Source organism: Amblyraja radiata, chromosome 4, assembly GCF_010909765.2.
Source record: "Amblyraja radiata isolate CabotCenter1 chromosome 4, sAmbRad1.1.pri, whole genome shotgun sequence".
Classification (NCBI taxonomy): Eukaryota; Metazoa; Chordata; class Chondrichthyes; order Rajiformes; family Rajidae; genus Amblyraja; species Amblyraja radiata.
The window spans coordinates 2,682,697-2,707,546 of record NC_045959.1 but is presented as its reverse complement, the minus strand read 5'-3'; the positions used below and the strand labels follow the sequence as shown (position 1 = coordinate 2,707,546).

The 24,850-nt window shown below is 41.8% G+C and overlaps 1 protein-coding gene across 1 annotated transcript; it reads left to right on the top strand.

Annotated features, from left to right (window-relative positions):
• The first annotated feature begins 485 nt into the window (after positions 1 to 485).
• On the top strand, positions 486 to 24,022 carry cthrc1 (collagen triple helix repeat containing 1). Its single transcript, XM_033018909.1, has 4 exons — positions 486 to 730; positions 5,241 to 5,462; positions 22,832 to 23,048; positions 23,786 to 24,022. The coding sequence occupies exons 1-4, from the start codon at positions 617 to 619 to the stop codon at positions 23,929 to 23,931; spliced, it is 699 nt and encodes a 232-aa protein (XP_032874800.1). The 5' UTR covers positions 486 to 616; the 3' UTR covers positions 23,932 to 24,022.
• The last annotated feature ends 828 nt before the right edge of the window (positions 24,023 to 24,850 follow it).

Below are 24,850 nucleotides of genomic sequence, written 5' to 3'. Positions count from 1 at the left end.
AAATGCTTTAATATTGCCACAGTTAGCACGAGTAGCATCATCGATCCTCCTTTCTAACGGGGTAACAAGGGTGTTAACCAACTGATAGAAAACTGGTTGATAGAAACCATCTACCAGCGAAGATGAGTACTTGTGTTAAGACGCGTTGTAAGTTGAAGCTCTGGTGGTTTTGGAACTGTTCTATTTGTGCATCCCATCATTTGGTGTTATGTCTAAAGTTGTGATTTGCCACGTTCGTAATATCCAATTTGAAAACTGCATTCACCTTCGAGCAGTTGAGGAGGACAAATCCGTCTTTGTTCTCAAAACGAGCGGCAGTTCTTAACCTGCAATCATTACATTGGCCAGACATCGCCGACCACAAACTTGTTTTTACAAACGTGTCTTTATTTTCATTCCAACGCGAGACCTACATTTTGGAACAAAGAATGAATCTGTAGTTCTGTAACATTCCCCCTGTGCATCGGCTCTGAAGTGCAGCCACATAGAGAAGTGAGTCAGTGTTCGGGCAGAGGCATTCCTGAAAGTGGCTAGTTGATTCTGGGGTGAGGGCTGTGTCCTGAATAAATCCTCTGCTCCAACTTTACATCCCACTTTCAATACTCATTCTCCCAAAATGGGTTCACTGGCTCGGCTGCTACTCGTCACCTGGCTGTTTCTACCTTTATTTGGTGCCGACCCGGGCAAGAAAAGAACTGCGCGTCAACGAGATGAGGAGTTAATTGAAAGGGTAAACATTTCTGCCTTGTATTTTGCCCTTAACTGTGTTGGGAGGAGTAATAACGAATAGTCTTTTTGTTGCTGAAGTTGTTAGTTAGATTGGAGGAAGCAATTACATTGAGGACGTTGATGAATTCCGTTCGCAAGTGGTGTCTTGAATACTCACAATTGTCCAGTCAGTGAGGAATAGTGTAGACATTAGTGTAAATCCTTTCCCTTGGCCATTAACAACTGCGGGAGAATGTCGGGCACGGAAGTGGTGAACCAGAATGTAGTTTTAACCCAACAAACAGCGAACAATGGCCCGTTTCCTTTATCATCATTACTTGTTTGCATATCTATTTATTCATGTGTGTATATATTTATATCATGGTATATGGACACACTGATCTGTTTTGTAGTCAATGCCTACTATGTTCTGTGTGCTGAAGCAAAGCAAGAATTTCATTGTCCTATCAGGGACACATGACAATAAACTCACTTGAATTTGAACTTTATTTCACCACATCATCGTCTATATCTCTCGCTTCCATTATTCCTAACCAGTCTGAAGAAGGGTCTCGAGCGGAAACGTCACCCATTCCTTCTCTCCAGAGATGCTGCCTGTCCCACTGAGTTACTCCAGCTTTCTGTAGTTTTAGACAGCACTGAACAACTTTCTCCAAATTTCAGGCCATGAAGAGTTGGAAGTTCTTTATGTGAAAAAACAGTTTTAAGTTTTCCAACTAGAATGTTACCATGACAGTTGTTTAACTGACCTTACAGTAAATTCTCATTTGCTGACCAAATGTTTGATGAGTAAAAATCCAAACATTCCAAATTATGAAGTAATTCGTTTGTTATGCCTTAGATGCATTTTATGAGCACTAGATCACAGAGGAGTGGGGTAAGAAGGGCATTTAATTTTGGATCCTAAGCCTATAGAACAAAACTATTACTCTGGATCAGTTCCTGTGGACTGGAGGGTAGCCAATGTAACTCCACTTTTTTTAGAAAGGTGGGTGAGAGAAAATGGGGAACTAGTTAGCCATACATCGGTAGTGGGGAAGTTGCTGAAGTCGATTATTAAAGATGTTATAGCAGCGCATTTGGAAAGCAGGGACTGGATCAGTCAAAGTCAGCATGGATTTATGAAGGGGAAATCATGCTTGACTAATCTTTTGGAATTTTTTTGAGGATGTACAAGTAGAATGCATAAGGGAGAGCCAGAGGATGTGGTTCATCTGGACTTTCAAAAAGCCTTTGACAAGGTCGCACACAAGAGATTAGTGTGCAAAATTAGAACGCATGGTATTCGGGGTAAGGCATTGACATGGATAGAGAACTGGTGAGCAGACAGGGAGCAAAAAGTAGGAATTAACAGGTCCTTTTCAGAATGGCAGGCAGTGACTAATGCGGTACCACAAGGCTCGATGCTGGGGCCCCAGTTGTTTACAATATATATTAATGATTTAGACAAGGGAATTAAATGTAACAGCTCTAAGTTTGCGGATGACACAAAGCTGGGTGGCCGTGTGAGCTGCGAGGAGGATGCTATGAGGCGGCGGGGTGACTTGGATATGTTGGGTGAGTGGGCAGAAGCATGGCAGATGCAGTATAATGCGGATAAATGTGAGGTGGCAAGTACAGCAAGGCAGATAATTATCTGAATGGTGTCAGATTAAAGGGAAGGTGCAATGAGACCTGGGTGTGCTTGTACATCAGTCACTGAAAGTAAGCATGCAGGTACAGCAGGCAGTGAAGACAGCCTGTTGGCCTTCATTGCGAGAGGATTTGAGTTTAGGAGCAAGGTGGGCCTACTGCAGTTGTACAGTGCCCTGGTGAGACCACACCTGGAGTATTGTGTGCAATTTTGGTCTCCTAATTTGAGGAAGGACATTGTTGCTATTGAGGGAGTGCAGCGTAGCTTCACCAGGTTAATTCCTGGGATGGCGGGATTGACGTATGATGAAAGAATGGGTCGACTGGGCTTGTATTCACTGGAATTTAGAAGGATGAGAGGGAATCTTATAAAGACATAAAATTCTTAGAGGATTGGACAGGGTCGATGTAGGAAAAATGTTCCCGATGTTGGAGGAGTCCAGAACCAGGGGTCACACTTTAAGAATAAGGGGTAGGCCATTTAGGACTGAGATGAGGAAAAACCTTTTCACCCAGAGAGTTGTGAATCTGTGGAATTCACTGTCACAGAAGACAGTGGAGGCCAATTCACTGGATGTTTTCAAGAAAGAGTTAGATTTAGCTATTAGGGTTAAAGGAATCAAGGGATATGGGTTTGAAAACGGAGTGAGGTACTGATTTTGGATGATCAGCCATGATCATACTGAATCACGGTGCTGGCTCGAAGGGTCAAATGGCCTACTCCTGCACCTATTGTCTGTTTCTAAATCAGGACCTTTCCTGTTATAATTTTCCTGACATTTTGACCACAGTTATAATTAGTATGATTTTTCCCAAGAAGTTGCAAATATTATGGTGAAAATTGAAAATAAAACGTCAGATACAGGACATTTTAAATAACAATGGTAAAGTCCCTGGACTCCTAGACTGTTGATGTCCTGGCTGCAATTCCACTGCTCTCTGGCCTTTGGGTTTCACTTTCATTAAATCCTACCGCACCTTCTCCTGTCCTGCTTGCTGTTCATGACTGGAATGTATCTGTTTGCTGTTGCAGATCAATCCAAATGTACAATGTTCATTTGCATGTGCATGTTGGATTAGTGCTCATTACTCATATGATGTCTTGTTCCCACTCAGACCCTTCTTCTTCACTACCTTTGGTGGCAAAAACAGGAAAGTAGACTATTATCTGAATGGTGGCCGATTAGGAAAAGGGGGAGATGCAACGAGACCTGGGTGTCATGGTACACCAGTCATTGAAAGTGGGCATGCAGGTGCAGCAGGCAGTGAAGAAAGCGAATGGTATGTTAGCATTCATAGCAAAAGGATTTGAGTATAGGAGCAGGGAGGTTCTACTGCAGTTGTACAGGGTCTTGGTGAGACCACACCTGGAGTATTGCGTACAGTTTAGTTCTCCTAATCTGAGGAAAGACATTCTTGCCATAGAGGGAGTACAGAGAAGGTTCACCTGACTGATTCCTGGGATGTCAGGACTTTCATATGAAGAAAGACTGGATAGACTCGGCTTGTACTCACTAGAATTTAAAAGATTAAGGGGGAATCATATAGAAACTTACAAAATTCTTAAGGGGTTGGACAGGCTAGATGCAGGAAGATTGTTCCCGATGTTGGGGAAGTCCAGACCAAGGGGGTCACAGTTTAAGGATAAGGGGGAAGTCTTTTAGGTCCGAGATGAGAAAAAAAAAATTCACACAGAGAGTGGTGAATCTGTGGAATTCTCTGCCACAGAAGGTAGTTGAGGCCAGTTCATTGGCTATATTTAAGAGGGAGTTAGATGTGGCCCTTGTGGCTAAAGGGATCAGGGGGTATGGAGAGAAGGTAGGTACAGGATACTGAGTTGGATGATCAGCCATGATCATATTGAATGGTGGTGCAGGCTCGAAGGGCCGAATGGCCTACTCCTGCACCTATTTTCTATGTTTCTATGTTACCTGAAATTCAACAAAGCAGGATTCAGTGATGGGCATTCTCCAAATGATTAACTAAAGCACCTGTTGTGAGCTACCTGTGAGCCACCACAACTTCCCTTCCTCACTGCTTCCATGGGAGCTAAGCTTGCAAATTATGTTTCTGCCCATTCAGCCGGTAACTCCTACCTTCTTTAGATTGAAGTCGCACAATTTCATTACTGGCCGCTCCTCACTACAATTTCCTACAGAACATGTCATCCATCACTTTGTTGTGGACAAATGTACTGGCCTCATTGAAACTCCATTCATGGACGGCAATGTACTGTCCTTACCCCTGGCATAGCGATACTAACATGTACTACTCCAGTTTCTTGGTGAAATATTGTTGTTCTTTTCCTCCATCAGGCATTGAATGACACTGAAACAAAACACTTATTCACTTATTTTCGGGACACCTCTTTCTCATCTGAATCACCTCACTTGCTGAAAACGTTGCTCCTTTAGAAACTGCTCTGTTAATCTTCCCAAGCAGCCCTTCAACGATGTCTTCTCACATGGCCCTACCACTCGTAGATCCTGATCAACAACAAGGCCATTGACAACTACTTCTTGTGGTGCTTGCCACCCAGAACACATTACACATTCCACACCCACTGACATCTCCATTTGCTTAAATAAAACTCATTTTCATGTCCTGACGGATGTTCATCAACATCAAATGTAAACTCTGTTCTTTTCTCTACAGAAGCTGTCCGTTCTATTGAGTATTCTCTCTTTCCCCACAACAAAATCTTTATTTTGTATCAACGCCAATAGTTTTACAAGGAGTGAATTATAAATGACTTTATATAATTCACTCCATGTACTGTAAAATAATCTATTTCATCAATATATTGAATCATTCCTGATCCCCTTGGACAGCAACATTTGATGGTAACTGCTGAGTGTTTTCTCTCTCATCAAATGCAGTATAATGAGATATGCAAGCGAGGTTCACCAGGTATTCCTGGCCGAGAGGGTAATCCTGGAGCAAATGGCATTCCGGGAACCCCAGGAATCCCAGGACGTGATGGAATCAGAGGAGAGAAGGGTGAGTGCATGCAAGAGCGCCTGGAGGAGCCTTGGAGAGTCAACTACAAGCAATGTGCCTGGAAAGCACTCAATTACGGCATTGACCTCGGCAAAGTTGTGGTAAGTAATTGTTTGATTAAAGCACTTGAACATGCACTCATTTAATGAAACACAAATTATTCACTAATGTAAAGAGATCAGCAGATGGTGCTGAGGAAGAGTTACAACAAATTCAAATTCCTCTCAGGCTCTTCAAGACCAAATACAGCTATTTTCATGTTATGGGGCTCTTCATTGAAGCTCATTGTTGGATTTACACCATTGGCTAATCTCACCACAGCTATTTAACACTTTAAGAATCTGCCTGGTGAAGAGCAGTAAAGAAGGCATATGAAATGCTCCCCTTCATTGGTTGTGACATTGAGTTTCAGAGTCAGGACACAACACTTTGCAATTTCTTGTGGTCTTATGTTGCAGCTTTGTAGAACATTGGTTAGGCTGCATTTTGAGTATTGTGTGCAGTTAAGGTTGCCCCAATAGGAAGGACAATAGACAATAGACAATAGGTGCAGGAGTAGGCCATTCGGCCCTTCGAGCCAGCACCGCCATTCAATGTGATCATGGCTGATCATCCACAATCAGTACCCCATTCCTGCCTTCTCCCCATATCCCCTGACTCCGCTATTTTAAAGAGCCCTATCTAGCTCTCTCTTGAAAGCATCCAGAGAACCTGCCTCCACCGCCCTCTGAGGCAGAGACAAGGATGTAGAGGCCTTGGTGATGGTTTAGAAAAGGATTATCATGAGGCTGCTGGATTAGAGGCCATGAACTACAAGAAGAAGTTGGTCTTGCCGATATATAGAGTCCACACCTGGAACAGCGGATAAAGTAGATGAGGTTGGAGGAGGTGCAAGTGAACCTCTGCCTCAGCTGGAAGAACCAGTCGTGCATGGGGTAGAGGTGAATCGACCAGCACACTGGCCTATGGAAGGAATTCCAATCAGAAGCTTGATAAAGCAGGGGAAGAGCTGTTCCTGTTTGGTGGTTCAAGCTTCTGTGCCTTCTGCCTGATGGGAGCATGAAAAAAAAAAAAACAGGGTAGGACAAGTCTTTGATAATGTTGGCTGCTTTACCGAGGCAACGTGAAATGTCGATGGATTCAATGGAGGAAAGACTGGTCTGTGTGATGGATTCGGCCCCACACAACACTATGCAATTTATTGTGGTCTTGATCAGGTCTATTCACAAGCCAAAAAAAACACATAAAGTGCTGAAATCACTTCGCAGGTCAGGCAGCATGTCTGGAGAACATGGATGGATGACCTTATGGGGCGGACCGTTCAATACAATACAATATTTATTGTCATTTGAACCTCAGTGAGGCTCAAACGAAACTCCGTTTCTACAGCCATACAAACAAAAAAACGATTTATACTAGACACACAAACAATTCAATTCACACAAACATCCATCACAGTGAATCTCCTCCTCACTGTGATGGAAGGCAAAGTCTTTTCTCTCCCCTGCTCTCCATTTTTCTCCAGATGTTGAAGCCCCAGGCGGGCGATGGTAAGTCCCACGGCCATTTTAGGCCGCGCCGGGCGATGTACGGCCCCGCTCCAGGCCCAAAAGTCACAAAGATGGAGCCCCAGGCAGGCGTTCGAATGTCCCGGGTGATGTACGGCCCAGCTCCGGGTCGTTCCAACCCCGCGACACGGGCTGGAGAAGTCTCGTTGCAGGAGCTCCAGAAAGCGGTCTCCCACCCGGACCCGCGAGCTCCCGATGTCCCAGTCCACCGGAGCTGCAGCTGGAGCCTCCGAGCTCCGGGATCGGGCCGCAGCAGCGAGCCGCCACCACTCCCCACGCTCTGAAGCCGGCCGGCCCCACGATGGTAGGTCCGCAGCTCCGCAGGCTCCGCGACTGGAGCCCCCAGGTCGTATCGGCTGGAGGCCGCTCCACGGTGCTAGGCCCCAACGACAACGGAGACCCGGCAGGGAAAAGGTCGGGTCTCCCGTGCAGGGAAGAGATTTTTTTAAGTTTCCCCCTCCCCCCCCACCGCCCCCCACACATACACAGTTAAAAACAGTATTAAAAAAACACAACAACTACATTTAACTAGACACACAAAAAAAAAAGACAGACGGGCTGTAGGGGCCGCTGCAACAGTGTCGCGCCGCCAACCGGACTGATTGTAAGGGGGAGGGGGGAGATCTGGAAGGGAGCAGGGCCAGGGCAAAGCATTATTACGAAGCAGTGAATTGTACCCACCGACAAGTCTTGATAGCCACATCTTTGCTTGTGACAAAACACAATAATATTAATAATACCTGCAATCAGAAATGGATTCCTTTGTGTATGTGGGTTATTCAAAAATTGTCACAGTAAATGTGGTTTGGTTGGGAGGAAAAAGTGGCTTTGGGGTTTAATTCCTAAAGCTGTCCACCCCAGGTATTTTCTTCATAGATTTCTCATGGAGTTATTTATTGTGATTGGTTATTAATTTCATTATAAATTAGAATATATTAATCTAGCAGGGAAATAAAAGGTTAGTTAAGTGGACTTTGAATTTTTCTCACCCTGCAAGCGCCATATCCTATTGTAAATACCATTACCTGGCTAGCTCTGAGGTATTTTATCTGGACTTCAAGTGTAAATCAAAAGTGTGCTTTTGCCCTACATTCTTACCATTGACTAATTGGCTCAGATTTGTGGGAAAATTTTGGCATTTTCACTGTGCAACAGAAGATATTTCCCCCGTGGAATTTTCAGCAGTTTTCCAGCTGCAGAAGTTTAGAAATTGTGGTTAGCAATTAGCTGTTATTTGGTCAATTATGCTGCACTGAATGAGAGCATTTGATCTGATTTGATTTGATTTAATTTATTGTCATTGTCTTCAATGAAGAGACAACAAAATTATTTTTCCCTTACAGTCATACAAGAAAATAAAATAAAAAAAACACAAAACACAGAACACTGTAGTCCACAACACAAGCATCCTCACAGCGGCACCAAAGTACCCCACTGTGAGGGAAGGAACCAAAGTCCAGTCAACCTCCTCGCTGATGTTCCCCGATGTTCACCCGTGGTCTTGGCCTCCCGAGCACCCCGTAGTTGCTGCTACGTGCGGCCCGATGTTCAGGCCCTCTCGCCGGGAACCTCTCATCGGCCACCTTCCACCGGAGTCCGCGGCTCCCGATGTCCACAGGCCGCGGTGGGCGGAGATTCGCGCTGGCGACCCCCGGCAAAGGGTCCCAGGACTCCGCGATGTTAAAGTCAGCGTCGCCCGCGTTGGGCGCTCCGCACCCACAGCTCCGCGATGTTGGAGCAGCGGCCCAACACTCCGGAGCTCCAAGCGGCGATCCCAGGAAGGCCTCGCCCGCTCCGCGATGTTTCCACGCCTCGCCGCCGCTGCTGAAGCTCTGGTCCGGTCCCGGCAGGAAAGGCCGCGCCAATCTAGCTGGTAGGCCGCGAGGGGGGGGCGAGGACGCGATACGGATAATAGCCGCATCCTCGCCAGGAAGCGACTGAAGGACCGTTTCCCCCTTGCCCTACCCGCTTCCCCCCACATAAAATACTGAAAAAAACTAAAAAATCACACCCTAAACATAACAAAATTAAAAAAGACAGCCAGCCCGTGGGCAGAGGCAGCTAGCAACAGCGCCACCAGTGTGAAGTTGCAATGATTTCCGCTGGTTACAGTGGGAAACTACCCTATATATTTCAATGAAGGGGTGCATTTTCAAGAGACCAGAGAGAGTAGTTAGCGTAGACCTTTTTAGACAATAGGTGCAGGAGTAGGCCATTTGGCCCTTCGAGCCAACACTGCCATTCAATGTGATCACAGCTGATCATCCCCAATCAGTACCCCGTTCCTGCCTTCTCCCCATATCCCCTGACTCCGCTATTTATAAGAGCTCTATCTAGCTCTCTCCTGAAAGCATCCTGAGAACCTGCCTCCACCGCCCTCTGAGGCAAAGAATTCCACAGACTCGCCACTCTCTGTGAGAAAAAGTGTTTCCTCATCTCCGTTCTAAATGGCTTACTCCTTATTCTTAAACTGTGGCCCCTGGTTCTGGACTCCCCCAACATCGGGAACATGTTTCCTGCCTCTAGCGTGTCCAAGCCCTTAACAATTTTATATGTGTCAATGAGATGCCCTCTCATCCTTCTAAACTCCAGAGTGTACAAGCCCAGCTGCTCCATTCTCTCAGCATATGACAGTCCTGCCATCCCGGGAATTAACCTTGTAAACCTACGCTGCACTCCCTCAATAGCAAGAATGTCCTTCCTCAAATTAGGGGACCAAAACGGCACACAATACTCCTGGTGAGGTCTCACGAAGGTTCTGTACAACTGCAGAAGGGCCTCTTTGCTCCTATATTTGATTCCTCTTGTTATAAAGGCCAACATGCCATTCGCTTTCTTCACTGCCTGCTGTACCTGCATGCTTACTTTTATAGACTGATGAACAAGGACCCCCAGATCCCGTTGTACTTCCCCTTTTCCCAACTTGACACCATTTAGATAGTAATCTGCCTTCCTGTTTTTGCTACCAAAGTGGATAACCTCACATTTATCCGTATTAAACTTCATCTGCCATGCATCTGCCCACTCACTCAACCTGTCCAAGTCACCCTGCATTCTCATAGCATCCTCCTCACAGTTCACACTGCCACCCAGCTTTGTGTCATCTGCAAATTTGCTAATGTTACTTTGAATCCCTTCATCCAAATCATTGATGTATATTGTAAATAGCTACGGTCCCAGCACCGAGCCTTGCGGCACCCCACTAGTCACTGCCTGCCATTCTGAAAGGGACCCGTTAATCCCTACTCTTTGTTTCCTGTCTGTCAACCACTTCTCTATCCATGTCAGCACTCTACCCCTAATATCATGTGCCCTAATTTTGCCCACTAATCTCCTTTGTGGGACCTTATCAAATGCTTTCTGAAAGTCCAGGTACACTACATCCACTGGCTCTCCCTTGTCCATTTTCCTAGTTACATCTTCAAAAAATTCCAGAAGGTTAGTCAAGCATGATTTCCCCTTCGTAAATCCATGCTGACTCGGACCGATCCTGTTACTGCTATCCAAATGTGCGGCTATCTCATCTTTTATAATTGACTCCAGCATCTTCCTCACCACCAATGTCAGGCTAACTGGTCTATAATTCCCTGTTTTCTCTCTCCCGCCTTTCTTACAAAGTGGGATAACATTAGCTACCCTCCAATCCACAGGATAATGGGATAATGGGATGTGTCGATGTTTACTAGAAATATGCACATTGTTATTTTCAGTGATCCCCAGTCCTCAACAGTTTGTGATCTCTGTAGAAATAGAGTCCATGATAGCAAGCACTTTACGCTCCAAGCAAACAACCCTTGTGTGTTAGATTAGGGACTATTTGCACTTAGCTATGGTTTGCTCTCTTACTCTGTAGGAGTGAGTTGAGTGTACATGTGCATTATAGTATGTCTGTGTGATGTGTATGCCATGGTTGAATAGCTGGGAATTTGTGCAATGCATGCAAAGTGTACAATGTAAATGTTGGAGTAATGAATGGTATGTATGTCCGGCTCCTCTATCCAATGCCACTTCATTTTGAAGCTGAAGGTTTCCAACACACTCAGGATCCTGCGTAGACACTAGGGGGTGTTCTTCAGGTATCTTCCTCATTTTCAAGAAATTCCATGACGGGCCCTTTCTCTTGTGTGTTACAACATCCTTCTGTTCAATGCTCATCCGTCAGCACAATACCTTTCAGCAGTGGTTGGAGTTATTGATCAGCTTCCCTTTCAGAGATCCAGGCAGGACTTGAATCAGCACAGGTCACTTCTAACAGCTCTCCTGAAATTACTACCCGCTATAATGCATTGATGCAAAGATATCATAATTGGTGCTGTTTCAGTGCACAATTAATTAATTAATTGATGCGCAATTTCTTCTTCAGGTTGAACCAGGGCCAACTGGCAGGGTCCCTCCACACATTGCGATCGGAGCCTTTAGTTTACTCCTCCGCCTGCAATTTCTGCAGCATTCATTTTGTTGGAATGTGGGAGGATGTTAGGCTGTTAAAACACCACCAAGAAGAAAATGAATACATTGTGTCCAGACAGGCAGAGGTGTACTTTGCATTGCTCATCATTATGCCACCTAGTGGCTAAAACAAATCATTCACAAATCTAGTCATATTTTCATTTTTTTTCCATTAATGTTTTTGTAAGTGCCTTGAGATACATCGGTGTTTGTACTTAAATTCTGCTTCAAGAGGGATCCTTTAAGGAAGATTCGAGGTCTGTGGAATATTACCAGAGCATCCTTGCATCAAAAGTCTTCTCACCCACCACTCCACCTTCAGGTCCCTCAGATCGGCCGACTTGGGGTTACTGAACATCCCGCGGTCTAGGCATAAGCTCAGGGGCGACTGTGCCTTTGCGGTTGTAGCTCCTAGACTGTGGAACAGCATCCCTCTTCCCATCAGAACTGCCCCCTCCATCGACTTTTAAGTCGAGACTTAAAACTCATCTCTACTCCCTCACCTTTCTTAACGTCCTCTGAGCGAGGGCTATATGTATGTAGTGATGTTTGTATTTAATCTATGAACCACTGTTGTTTGTTATACTATTCTTACACCAATGTAAAGCACTTTGGCCAACGAGAGTTGTTTTTTAAATGTGCTATAGAAATAAAAGTGACTTGACTTGACTTAATGAAAACAACATGGTTACTGAGATGATCTAACCCAGTTGAGCACAGCTGGAAATACTTTGTTGCACATCAATGACAGAAAGGCATCATCTGTAAAAGGCACACACCCCATGGCTGGCACACAGTAGCATATAATTACATGTTGTCAGCGAGGACAGCAGGGTGCAACATAAAGTTTCAGCAAGGGATTTTAATGTTCCAATGAGTGAAATGAGGAAGGGAGGAAGAAAGTAGTGCATAAGGAGATGTGGGATAGACTGGAGCACTGGAGACAGTGCAGAGGAAGTGAAAGCCTGTTCTTTCATGCTCTCTCTCTCTCTTTTTTTTCTTTTTCCAAAAACGTTATTCAGCACGATCACAATTGTAAGTTACAATGTATCAATTAGTCATTATAGTACAATGATGCATTCATTATTTACGATACTCTCAACCCCACGTGGTGACCAGCGCCCACAGAAGGCCTCCAGAGTCCCCGTGGTCACGCGAGCACGGACGTAGGCCTGGAAGAGGGGCTGGCAGCCGACTCTGGCCTGACCATCGACCGCCCGCTGCCTGGACCCGCGAATGGCCATCTTGGCCAGGCCCAGAAGCAAACCGACAGGGAGATCCCACCCCTCCGATCAGCCCTTCCCGCTCCCTGCCGTGTCCAAACACTAGAATAGTTGGACTAAAATGCAACAAAAACTTTAGGAACAACCCCTTCAGATATTGGTACAGGGGCAGCAACCTCACACACTCCATATACGCGTGGAACACGGTCTCTTCCTCGCTGCAGAAAATAAATGCGGCCGACGAGCCCGTGAACCGACTCATAAGTTTATTACATGCCACCGCTCTGTGCAGCACTCTCCACCCCAGGTCCCCAATGTAAAGGGGGACGACTCCCGTGTAGAGAGACCTCCACTGGGGACCGCCCCCTCCTTCAGGTGGTAACACGGACCGCCAAGGCGTGTCCGGACGGAAGACGAAGGCAAAGAGGTGCAGAGTGTGCAGGAGCATTCTGTACAGTATGTGTCTCGTCGCATCACGAAAAGACATGCTGGGCATCTCGGAAAGGCGGCTCAAGTCGTGTGGAGCCGGCGCCCGAGAAATATCCCGGAACCTGGGACCAATGAGTAAATCCGACGGAGCGGGGGTAAGCTCAGTCAGAACCACTCTAGGCACACGCCTCTCCTCGATACCCACCATGACAGGGTGAGGACCAGCCACCCCCGCAGCCACAACAACCCCCTCCCCCTGTGGAGCAACACGCTGGCTGAAAACAACCAAATTCCTCACTCTTAGCACATCACGATAGAAACTAGGCAAACACCGTCAGGCGGGTCGACTGATGCCCGGCACCGGGAGCCGCAACACCCCCCTTAGTCTTGCAACAGTCTGCAGTCTCTTAACATATTTGTTCCTCTGATTCCCATTGACAATCTGGGGGCCTTCAGATCCTTTTTTTGCTTAAGATTGCCACTTATAAGAGAGGAAATCCACAAGGCAGAAATAATTGAGGAAGGTTACATACCAAAATGACACATCTGTTTCATGTTCACCCTCATCTAAGGACACCACAAACCACCATTCCCCATAATGTATGTGATTGAAAGAGACAGGATTATTAGGTGTAGGTTCATGTTTATTGTTGTCACGTGTATTGAAGTACGGTGAAAAGCTTTGTAATATGTGCCATCTAATCAAATGAGATAACACTATGCATAAATATAAACAAGCCAAACTCAAGTACAATAGATAAGGTGAACAGAAAGATACAATTCTCAGCAATGTAGTGCACATGTATATTAGTGCTAGTGAGAAATGCTAGATTGTGTGGGAAAGTGTGACCTTGGAATGATTTACTATGACCCTTCATTGGAGCCTCATGAGGGATTATTCATTCAAGACTTACTCAGTGAAACTCCATACTGACTGGATGGTAACCTGATTATTATCTAGCATTATGCATCACTCTCAACTGCTGCAACTTCAATGCAGAGCATGCACTAAGAATGTTGAGCGATGGTCCAAAGCAGTCCACATCCCTGCCAGTGTCTATTTCTGCAAAATTGGATTGATTCAAAGAACGCATATTTTGTGTTGAGGTCAGCATTTTTTAATATGTCCCACATCAGGAATTATACTTCTTTGGTCAAAGCATCATTTTCTGAGGTGTTATACAGAGTGCAAATGTTCCTGCAGAGCAGGATATGAGGAATTATAATGTCATCTGGGCCATCTCAGCAAATACTGGTGAATAATAGAGGGTTTCTTTAACCGCATTGGGGACTACGAAATTATTGTCTGCTTACGGGCTTTCTCTCCATCCCAGAGCCCATTATCATCCATTCAATCATAGCTCCCCTCCTCTAAACTAATGCAAAATGAGGCCAATGGTGATCTCCCATGATGACCTCTTTCCCTGGTCATGTTGCTCCCTCCGGCAATTCATTTGCATATTGTTATTCCCTTGACATAATGAGGTGATGCAATGTACAGCAAACAAATGATGTGAAGACGGTCATAAACAAATGAACACGATACAACGTATGTTTTTTCCCATGATGTTTTTGGTGCTTCCATGGCCCTGCAACAGCTGTTGGAAGCTGGGGAGGTGGAGAATGGCCCTTGTCCCCAGGAACCATTGGAATCTTTTCCACTGAGTTTGCATTCTGGGTACCTTATTAAATGTAACTCTCACGGGCATATCAAATTTGCTCCTGATAAAGGGACTGAATCTCTGTTCCCAAACCATGCTGTAATTCATCCCGACAAAGCACTTTCTGCAGCATATCTGTAGTAGTTGCTGAGAGTAGTTGAGGAAATGCCGAGTTTCTTAAGCCTTCCAAGGAGTAAAGGCATTGGTGTTTTGAACTTGAACTTGAACTTTTGTGTCAGAATTTGTAAACTGAGTTGGATTTGTATTGGGTTGCACAGTCATGAGTGTATTAGGAGTAATGAAAGGTGCTGAGGTCACACTTACATGGAATAAATTCACCAAACTACAGGACCTGCCCAACATAAATGTCATTATTCACTATGCAGAAAACAGGCAGGTTCTACAATGGAAACACTAACTTAGTCTCAGATTATCTTCCAGAAAGTGAAGGTGAAAATGAACTCCATAATTTATAAAGACAGAGTGCTGGAGTAACTCAGCGGGTCAGGCAGCCATCTCTGGTGAACGTGGATAGATGATGTTTCAGGTTGAGACTCTTCTCTCGTCTGAAGAAGGATCTCAACCCAAAACGTCACCCATCAATGTACTCCAAAGATGCTGGAGCATCACCAGAGAAGACACCCAGCAACTGGTGATGTCCATGAATCATCAGTCCATGGTGATGTCCAAGCAGTCATTGCATGCAAAGGATATGCAACAAAATACTAAACATGACAACTTTCATTTACATGAAATTGCTGTCCCAAACATTATGGTGCCCTGAAATGGGGGGACCATGTATAAACACTGCAGTAATTTCTACATGATGAAACCAAAATGGTAATTATTAAAATCTGACAATGTGCACTTTTAACCACATATGATTTTTTCAATTACAAATCTCAAATTGTGTACAGAGTCAAATAAATAAATGATAGGTCTTTGTCCCAACATTATGGAGGGCACTGTACTTGCACTTTCAATTCTCAATTTTCTAATGTTTGACCTTTGCAATCATCCTAATATTTCTGCAGCAAATGATCTGCAGAACTAAACATCAGTTTCTCTCTTTGATATCCTTGCACCTATTGCAATGATTTGATCCTCTGCTATTGAAGGAGACCCTGGCAAATTTGTTAATTCATCCATGCACCTCCATCCACCCATGGAAACATTTTATGGAGTACAAAGGCAAATAAATAAATGATGGGTCTTTGTCCCAAACATCATGGAGGGAACTGTATCCATTCATAATACCCTTCTCCTTCTGTGACATTCAAAAAATGAGTATATCTCAAAGATCCCTGTTTTCTGCAAGCTTTTAAGGTACTATCAATGAATACAGCTACTCTTCCTACCAACAGTATCATTTTGTACATCCCTGCATTATTTTGCAATGGTACATGATGTTTATTTCATCAGTCGCTGTCTGAGCTCATTGCTTGATATTATCCTCCTCATTATTTATCAGATTTCCGAATTTAGTGTAATTTGCAAACTTTGAAATTGTGTTCTCTATACTCAAGACCAGGTCATTAAACGATCAAAAAGAACAGTTGCCTGCTAATATCTGCTGTTCAATCATTTATCTTAAGACTTGCTCATCAGGTAAAACAGTGTTGTGATTAATTTATCGATCGATACAGCATCAAAACAGGCTCTTTGGTTGATCGAGTCCACGATGATCATCGATCATCTGTTCACACTAGTGCTCCGTTATCCCACTTCCATATCTGCTCCCAATACACCATTTTACCCACTTGTTTATCAAGAATCAATCTACTTCTGTTTCAAAAACATTCAGTCTTTGGTTCCACTGTTCTCAGATGAATAGAATTCTAAAGACTCGCAACATTCAAAAATGTTTTGATGATCTTTGTACGTCCACTTATTTTTTAACTGTTTTTCTTTGTTTTCACAAGCCTAATGAGCCAAATATCTATTTCCCCAGCTTGTCCAAACCTCACATTTCTCTCACTTCTCCTATATTGCATTAACAGATCTTCTTTCATCTATGGATAATTGTATTGTTCTCTTGATGCTATTCATACTAATGTGTCAGCCATCCAATTTCTTCTGGGTTTCAATGTCAGCTGATTTTATCTCTTTCTCCTTATACTGCCCATTCTCCAAAAATGAAAAGGCAACTGACAGCGAGGGAAGTATCTCGGAATCAAACCTTGTAACAGGTACTAAAAGATAATTAAATGAAACATCTGCTCATCAAAGAGATGTTGAACAAATAGCCTAACTGATCAAAGATAGCTGGATTTATTCAACAGTTTGCAATGTTTTCAGATGTTACCAGTGGGTCAGGTGTAAAAGAGAAATTGGAGCAGACCACACAGATACTTGCAGATTTCAGGATAAATTGGAGCAGAAAGTTTTTTCAGCTTTTTAGGAATGAGAGTAACCCCATCCATCCAGACAACAAAATGGCAACAAGAGGTGGATTGGTGTGGAGGCCGAGGTCTAAGGGGAAGCTCAGAGGAGATAGAGCCTTCTCTGTTGCTGCTCCGGCACTCTGCCGTTGCACATCAGACAGGCCCCCTCACTGTCCATCTTCAAAACCGGTATTAAAACACATTTATATTCCTTGGCTTTTGACCCTGCTTGAGACTTTGCTCCTGTTTTAGTACTTTTAATGTTTTTAATTTTATTGTTTTTACTCTTTCTTTTAATGTTTTTATTGTCGTGTAATAATTTCTTGTCCATGATGTACAGCACTTTGTTGCAACAGTAGTTGTTTTTAAAGTGCTCTATAAATAAAGTTATTAAAGCTGGAGCTAGGGAGTAGGAATTTTTAACCATAATCTTGATACTTTGACGAGAGCCTTTCTTCAGTGCCATATCAGAGGCTGGGCCATGGTTGAAATGGTTCACACACAGAGTTGTAAGAGGAGTGTGTGAATGGAGGTTGGAGATGGAATAATAACTCGCAAAATGTTGAGTGTTTTTTGAAAAATAACGACAGAGGAACAATAGTCAAACAAGATAGACGATTATCAATATAATGAAGAAGGACATTTTGTTCAGGTTTAATGTAAACTCGGTAAAGCAAACGGAAATTTTGGGCTTCGGGATGATGCAAGGGGAAGTATGAAATTGATAGATACACCTTCAGAACGGAGGCGGCTGGAAACCTTTGGGTTAGTTTGGGGAAAGAGCAAAGTAGCAGAGGTAGTTGAATAAAGGATAACAATTTTAGTGACAATCTTTTTTTTTAATTTAAAAAAATATATATTTTTATTAGTAGACATATTATAAAGTATAGTTACATATTATAGTAAAAAGACTTTTCATATACATCAGTCATACATTATTAACATTTTCAATTATCAATTACTTCTGCTTCTAGTGTTTTTATTTTTTATAGAGAGAGAAAAAGAGGGTAATATAATAATAATAACTTTATTTATAAAGCGCTTTAAACAACTGCAGTTGCCACAAAGTGCTGTACATGAGAACTCATGGACAAAAAGCTATTACAAACAATTAAAAACCATTAAAAAATCGTAAAACGAAGGACTATAAAAAACACACTAAAAATTAAAAGACATTAAAAGCACTAAGAACAGGAGCAATGCCTCAGCCAGTGTCGAAAGCCAAAGAACAAAAATGTGTTTTTAGGGAGGATTTGAAGATGGACAGTGAGAGGGCCTGTCTGATGTGCAGCGGCAAGGTGTTCCAGAGTGCCGGAGCAGCAACAGAAAAGGCTCTATCCCCTCTGAGCTTCCGCTTAGACCTTGGTACCTCAAGGAGCAGCTGATCAGCTGACCTGAGGCACCGGGCAGGAGCATATAGGTGGAGCAGCTCAGAGAGGTAAGGCGGGGCGAGCCCATTCAACGATTTAAAAACAAATAAAAGAATTTTGAAATGAACTCGAAAGTGCACTGGGAGCCAGTGAAGGGAGGCCAAAATTGGCGTAATGTGCTCCCTTTTTCGAGTTCCGGTCAAAAGGCGAGCGGCAGCATTTTGAACAAGCTGGAGACGAGCCAATGAAGCTCGTGCGACTCCAGAGTAGAGTGCGTTACAGTAATCCAGCCTAGATGTAATAAAGGCATGGATTACTGTTTCAAAATGCTGCCGCTCGAGAAAAGGGTAGAAAGTTACAAATTAAAAAACCCCAGAAAAACAGAGGAGGTGGAATGGGTTACCTGTAATACGTCAATGGAGATAGGTTTGTAGATTATAAAGTATAGCTTTTCATCTGATCCTGAGTTCAAGTTTCAGTTGGGTCCTCGTGCTGTGCCAATCTATCCCTTCAGATAGTTAATGAATGGAGCCCAGATTTTATCGAAAATATCTTGTTTGTCCATTAAGACAAGTCTAATTCTTTCTAAGTATAGGGTCTCCGACATTTCCGTAATCTACATATTAATTGTGGGGGTTGTAGGGCCTTTCCAAAATTTTAATATTAATTTTTTCCCAATTATTATACTGTAGTCGAGGAAATTTCTTTGGTTTGTTGTGAGTGTTAAACTTTGTTCTGATATTCCAAGTATTATTAATTTTGTGTTTGGGTCCAGTTTTGTATTAATAACTTCTGAAGTTATTTCAAAAATATCAGTCCAGAAATGTTTAAGTTTTATACAGTTTGCAAACGTATCTGTTAAATTAGCCTCTAGATGTAGACATTTATCACAAATAGGAGAGATTTGTGGGAAGATTCTATTTAGTTTAATTTTAGAGTAGTGTAGTCTATGTAAGACCTTGAATTGTATTAAAGTATGTCTGGCATTTAATGAACATTGATGTATTTGTTGTAAACTTTCGTCCCACATATCTTTCGTTATAGGGTGACCTACTTCATTTTCCCATTTGTATCTATATGGTTCGGTCGGTGGTACCTCATTGTTTAGTAGGGTGTTATAAATATAAGCTATTAGTTTTTCAGTATTAGGATGTTTGTTCAAACATTCATCAAGAATTTCTGATTCCCTACTCCTGTAGACTTGTGTATTAGATTTAACATAATCTCTAATTTGTAGGTATCTGAAGAAATTATTTGAGTGCAGTCCATAATTCTGTTGTAACTCTTGAAATGAAAGAAAAGTGCTTTTCCCATAAAGATGTCCAATATTTTTGATTCCATAATTTTTCCATTGTGTGAAACCTTTGTCCATAAAGGATGATTTGAATAAAGGATTATTTACAATGGGAAGGCATAGTGGTATATTATTCAATTTTAAATCTTTTTTTATTTGTTTCCAAATTCGTATTCCACTATGTATTATGGGGTTTTCTTTATAGGTTTTTTTGTGCATTTTTGTGAGGGCAAATATGATCGGACCTATTTCAAAAGGTAGACAGTCTTCCTTTTCCATCATTAACCAATCTGGTTGTCGATCCATTTCTTCCAGCCAGAAATTCATGTTTTTAATATGGACTGCCCAAAAATAAAATAAGAAATTTGGCAAAGCCAGACCTCCATTTATCTTTGACTTACATAAATGTTTTCTACTTATTCTATGATTCTTATAATCCCAGACAAAACTTGTAACAATGGAGTCGACTTTTTTGAAAAAAGTTTTTGGGATATATATCGGAATGAATTGAAATAGGTACAGTAGTTGCGGTAAGAAGATCATTTTTATAGCATTAATTCTCCCAAGCATAGAAATGGGGAGTGTTTTCCAGTATTGAATATTCTTATGTAGTTTATTCGGTAAGGGTGGGAAATTTAGTTTAAATAAAGAGGTATATGTCTTAGTTACATAGATTCCTAAGTATTTAAATTTATCTTTAACTATTTTAAAAGGGGATTGTTGTATTGTATGTAAATTGAATTTTGTTACTGGCATGATTTCACTTTTATTCCAATTAATTCTATATCCTGAAAACTGACCAAATTGAGTTATTAGATTTAATAAGTTTGGAATACTAGTTTCTAACTTTGTAATATATATTAGTACATCATCTGCATATAATGAAATTTTATTCCTTGTGTCTCTAGTATTGTATCCATATATTCCTGGATGATTTCTAACGCTTTCTGCTAGGGGTTCGATTGCAAGAGCAAATAATAGTGGGGATAGTGAACATCCTTGTCTACAGCCTCTAGAGAGATTAAATTTAGTTGATAACATTTTGTTTGTTAATATTCTGGCTGTTGGATTAGAATATAACAATTTAACCCATGTACAGTACTTCTCTCCTAGTTGAAAATTTTCCATCACCGAAAATAAATATGGCCATTCTACCTGGTCAAATGCTTTTTCAGCATCTAACGAAATAATTGCTAGATCTGCATTAGGAATTCTATTGGAGTATATAATATTAAATAATCTTCTCAGATTATAAAATGAATAACGTTTTGGGATAAACCCTGTTTGGTCGGGATGTATTAATTTACTGATCACTAAGCTCAATCTATTAGATAAAATTTTAGTTAATATTTTCTGATCAGTATTTAAGAGGGCTATAGCTCTGTATGAACCTAGGTCTTCAAGATCCTTGTCCGTTTTTGGTATGAGTATGATTGTAGATTCATTTAGAGTTTCTGGGAGTTTCTGTTGAGTGTATGCGTATTTGTACATTGGCTGTAGGCGTGGGGAAAGCAAATCATAATTTTTTTTAATAAAATTCAGAATTTAGACCATCGGGTCCTGCAGACTTTCCGTTTTTTAAAGATTTGATTGACTCTTCGATGTCTTTTATCGTAATTTCAGCCCCTAGTAATTCTCTCTCTTTCTGATCTAGACCCGCAAACTTACAATTCTGTAAAAATGTTTCCATTCCCGTTGGTTGTTCTGTTATTTTAGATGAATACAATTTTTGGTAGTATTGTAGAAATCTATCATTAATATCTTTAGGCAGTGTTAATGTTTCTCCCTTGTCTGTTCTAATTTTGTATATTGTTTTTTCCCCATCCAATTTACGAAGTTGACGCACTAGTAGTTTTTGTGGTTTGTCACCAAATTCAAAATTTAATTGTTTTGTATGTTGATAAAGTTTTATAACTTGGTCTGAATATATCTTGTTTAATTTATATTTCAGTACTGCAATTTTATTGTGTTTTATCGTGGATGGTGCTACTGCATTTTCTGTGTCTAATTGCTTTATTTCCATTTCCAGTTTCTGTTGTTTGGCCCTATTCTCTTTATTAAAAAATGATTGGGAAGAAATTAATGCTCCTCGTACAAATGCTTTAAATGTTTCCCAAAGAAGGGAAGCAGAGATTTCAGGGCTATCGTTAGCCTCAAAAAACATTTTAATCTGTTTTATTAGGTATTCATTACATAACTTATCTTTTAAGATTTGGGGATTAAATCTCCATTGTGACTGTGTCTCTACCATTCCGTTTAGTTTGATCATAAATGTTAGTGGAGCGTGGTCTGAGATTATGATGTTATGATATTGCGAGTTATAGGTAAATGGGATAAGTTTTGAATCTACTAAAAAATAGTCTATCCTTGAGTAAGTTTTATGTACTGGTGAGTAAAATGAATATTCTCGGCCCGATGGATTTTCAATTCTCCAAACGTCCTTAATATTAGTAGTATTAATGTACGAGTTTAAAAATTCACTTGATCGAGATTTTAGTTTTCTTTGAGTTGATGATCTATCCAAACAAGCATCCAATGTACAGTTTAAATCTCCACCGATTATTAAGTTTTGTTGTGTACATTCCGGGATATTGTTAAGAATTCTCTTAAAAAACAGAGGGCTATCAAAATTTGGTCCATACACATTGAGGAGAGTCATCTTTTTTAAGTATAACTCCTCTTTTATTACAATATATCTGCCTTCAGTGTCTTCTATCGTTGATATATGTTTAAAGGGTATACCTTTACGAATTAATATTGCAACAATCTGAAAGTAATTTAGTGACAATCTAACTGAAAGTAATTTATTTTATGCCTCACATTCCAGAGCAGTGCTTTAACTCTTGAAAGTTCAAAATAATTATTTATTTAACTATTGGAAGATACTGCTTCATTGCAAGAGGCAAAGATTGTCCCGTGCAAAAGGCACTTGACTTATAAATTCGAACTACATGTAACTATTTATATGAACTAACAGTTTTCACATGATTGCACGGGTGAAGTATGCAAAATTTCATCTATTGTAGTTAAAAGTAAATGCCACTGCACAGAAATGTTTCTTGTTGTCTTTATGGATATGCGTCTTTTTTCAGGAATGCACATTCACAAAGATACGCATGGACAGTGCTCTCAGAGTACTGTTCATTGGTCCCCTGCGCCTGAAATGTAAAACTCCCTGCTGCCAGCGTTGGCACTTCACATTTAATGGAGCAGAGTGCAACGGCCCACTCCCAATTGAAGCTATCGTTTATCTTGACCAAGGAAGCCCCGAATTCAACTCTACTATCAATATACATCGGACATCTACAGGTTTGTTTTGAACTACACTTGATGTCTACAAGCCGCTTACTGTTATTTCTGTAAAACAATACTAATGCAAACCTCTTCCACACTAATCAAGGTGAGATCCTTGGTTTCCACAAATTTCAGCTCGAGCAGTACCCGAGTTCTGGAGAGGGGGGAATAAGCCTTGAGACTTGAAACTGAATCTTTAAATATGAACTTCTCAGGTGAAAATGGGCACCAATGCATCTTAAATTAAGAATCAGGCTTGGACTTCTCCCACCAATACATTGGGGTGGGAGATTGCAACCTTCACGTGGTCCACCCTGTTTTGACTAATGCAATCAACCCGATGTGCACAAACAAATAGATCAAACTTTAGGTTGTGCACACCATGCGCAAGAAGACCAATACATTTTACACCGGCATCTTTTGTCATACTGGTGCATGATTCATAGCAAGTTGTCTGTCCCGTGGTCTTCCCTTATGTTTGAATCACCTTCCACATAAAATTATCTTCAGTGTTGAACAGAATTTTTTTTTAATCCTTTTCTTTTTGTTAATTAAGTAATTTCATAAGGAAAGTTACCACATGTGCATGTGGAAGTTGGGGAGAAAAAGGATCAGGCAAACGATTGTACTTGGAAAATGTGGGTATGGTGTGTAATACGTCATCTTTACAAGGGGACTGGACTGTTGCCTTAAAAAAACTAAATGATTTGTCTTGGTTGCAGATTTCTGATTACGTTCTATTTTTGTTTCAGTGGAAGGGCTATGTGAAGGGATCACAGCTGGTCTTGTGGATGTTGCACTCTGGATCGGGCTGTGTGCGGATGGGTACCCGCAAGGTGATGCTTCCACTGGCTGGAACTCAGTATCACGGATGGTTATTGAGGAGTTACCAAATTAATTTCCATTCTGCAAATGCAGTCATGAAAAACCAATTTGCTCCCCATTGAAATTATATGATGGAAAATTATAAACTTCACAAAATAAATTCACTCGTATTCTTAATGAAAAATAGCAGTAACTGAAATGCCCAATGAAAATTAATCAACTTTGTTCATTTTAATAGAATGATCACATTTAATGTGTTAGCACGTCAATCTGAAATTCCAAGGAATATTATCAAAACAAATTTTTAGTGTAGCGAACCAACTGAAATTTAGATGGCCAGGATCCATGTTTTTGGTCTCTGGATAATAGTAATATGGTATCAGCTGTCTATTATATATTTTGCCTGATGTCCATACAAATGTGCGGCATACCAAATCATATTATGCAAAGTCAAATTTATCTACTATATCAGGGGTCAGCAACCTTGTTCTACATAGGGGCCGGGATGCATGTCTGTGAGCAGATGGCGGGCCACATCTATCACGTGTACACATAGATCCCGCCCCGGATGGCAGGCATCTAATCCCGTATTCACATAGATCCCACCCCTTCAAGGACGCCACCTGCAGCACTGGCCCTCTAGTTATGGGTGCTCACGAACATGGCTCTGTCCTGAAGGCGGTGGCTCAAATACTCATACATTCCCGGCCTATTGACAACCCCGATCCCGACAGTGTGTTTAAGAAAGAACTGCAGATACTGGAAAAATCGAAGGTAGGCAAAGAAGCTGGAGAAACTCAGCGGGTGAGGCAGCATCTATGGAGCGAAGGAATAGGCGACGTTTTGGATCGAGACCTTTCTTCAGACTGGTCTCAGAGCAACGTCAGCCGCTTCTGAAACATAGAAAATAGGTGCAGTAGGCCATTCGGCCCTTCGAGCCTGTAACGCCATTCAATATAATCATGGCTGATCATCCAACTCAGTATCCTGTA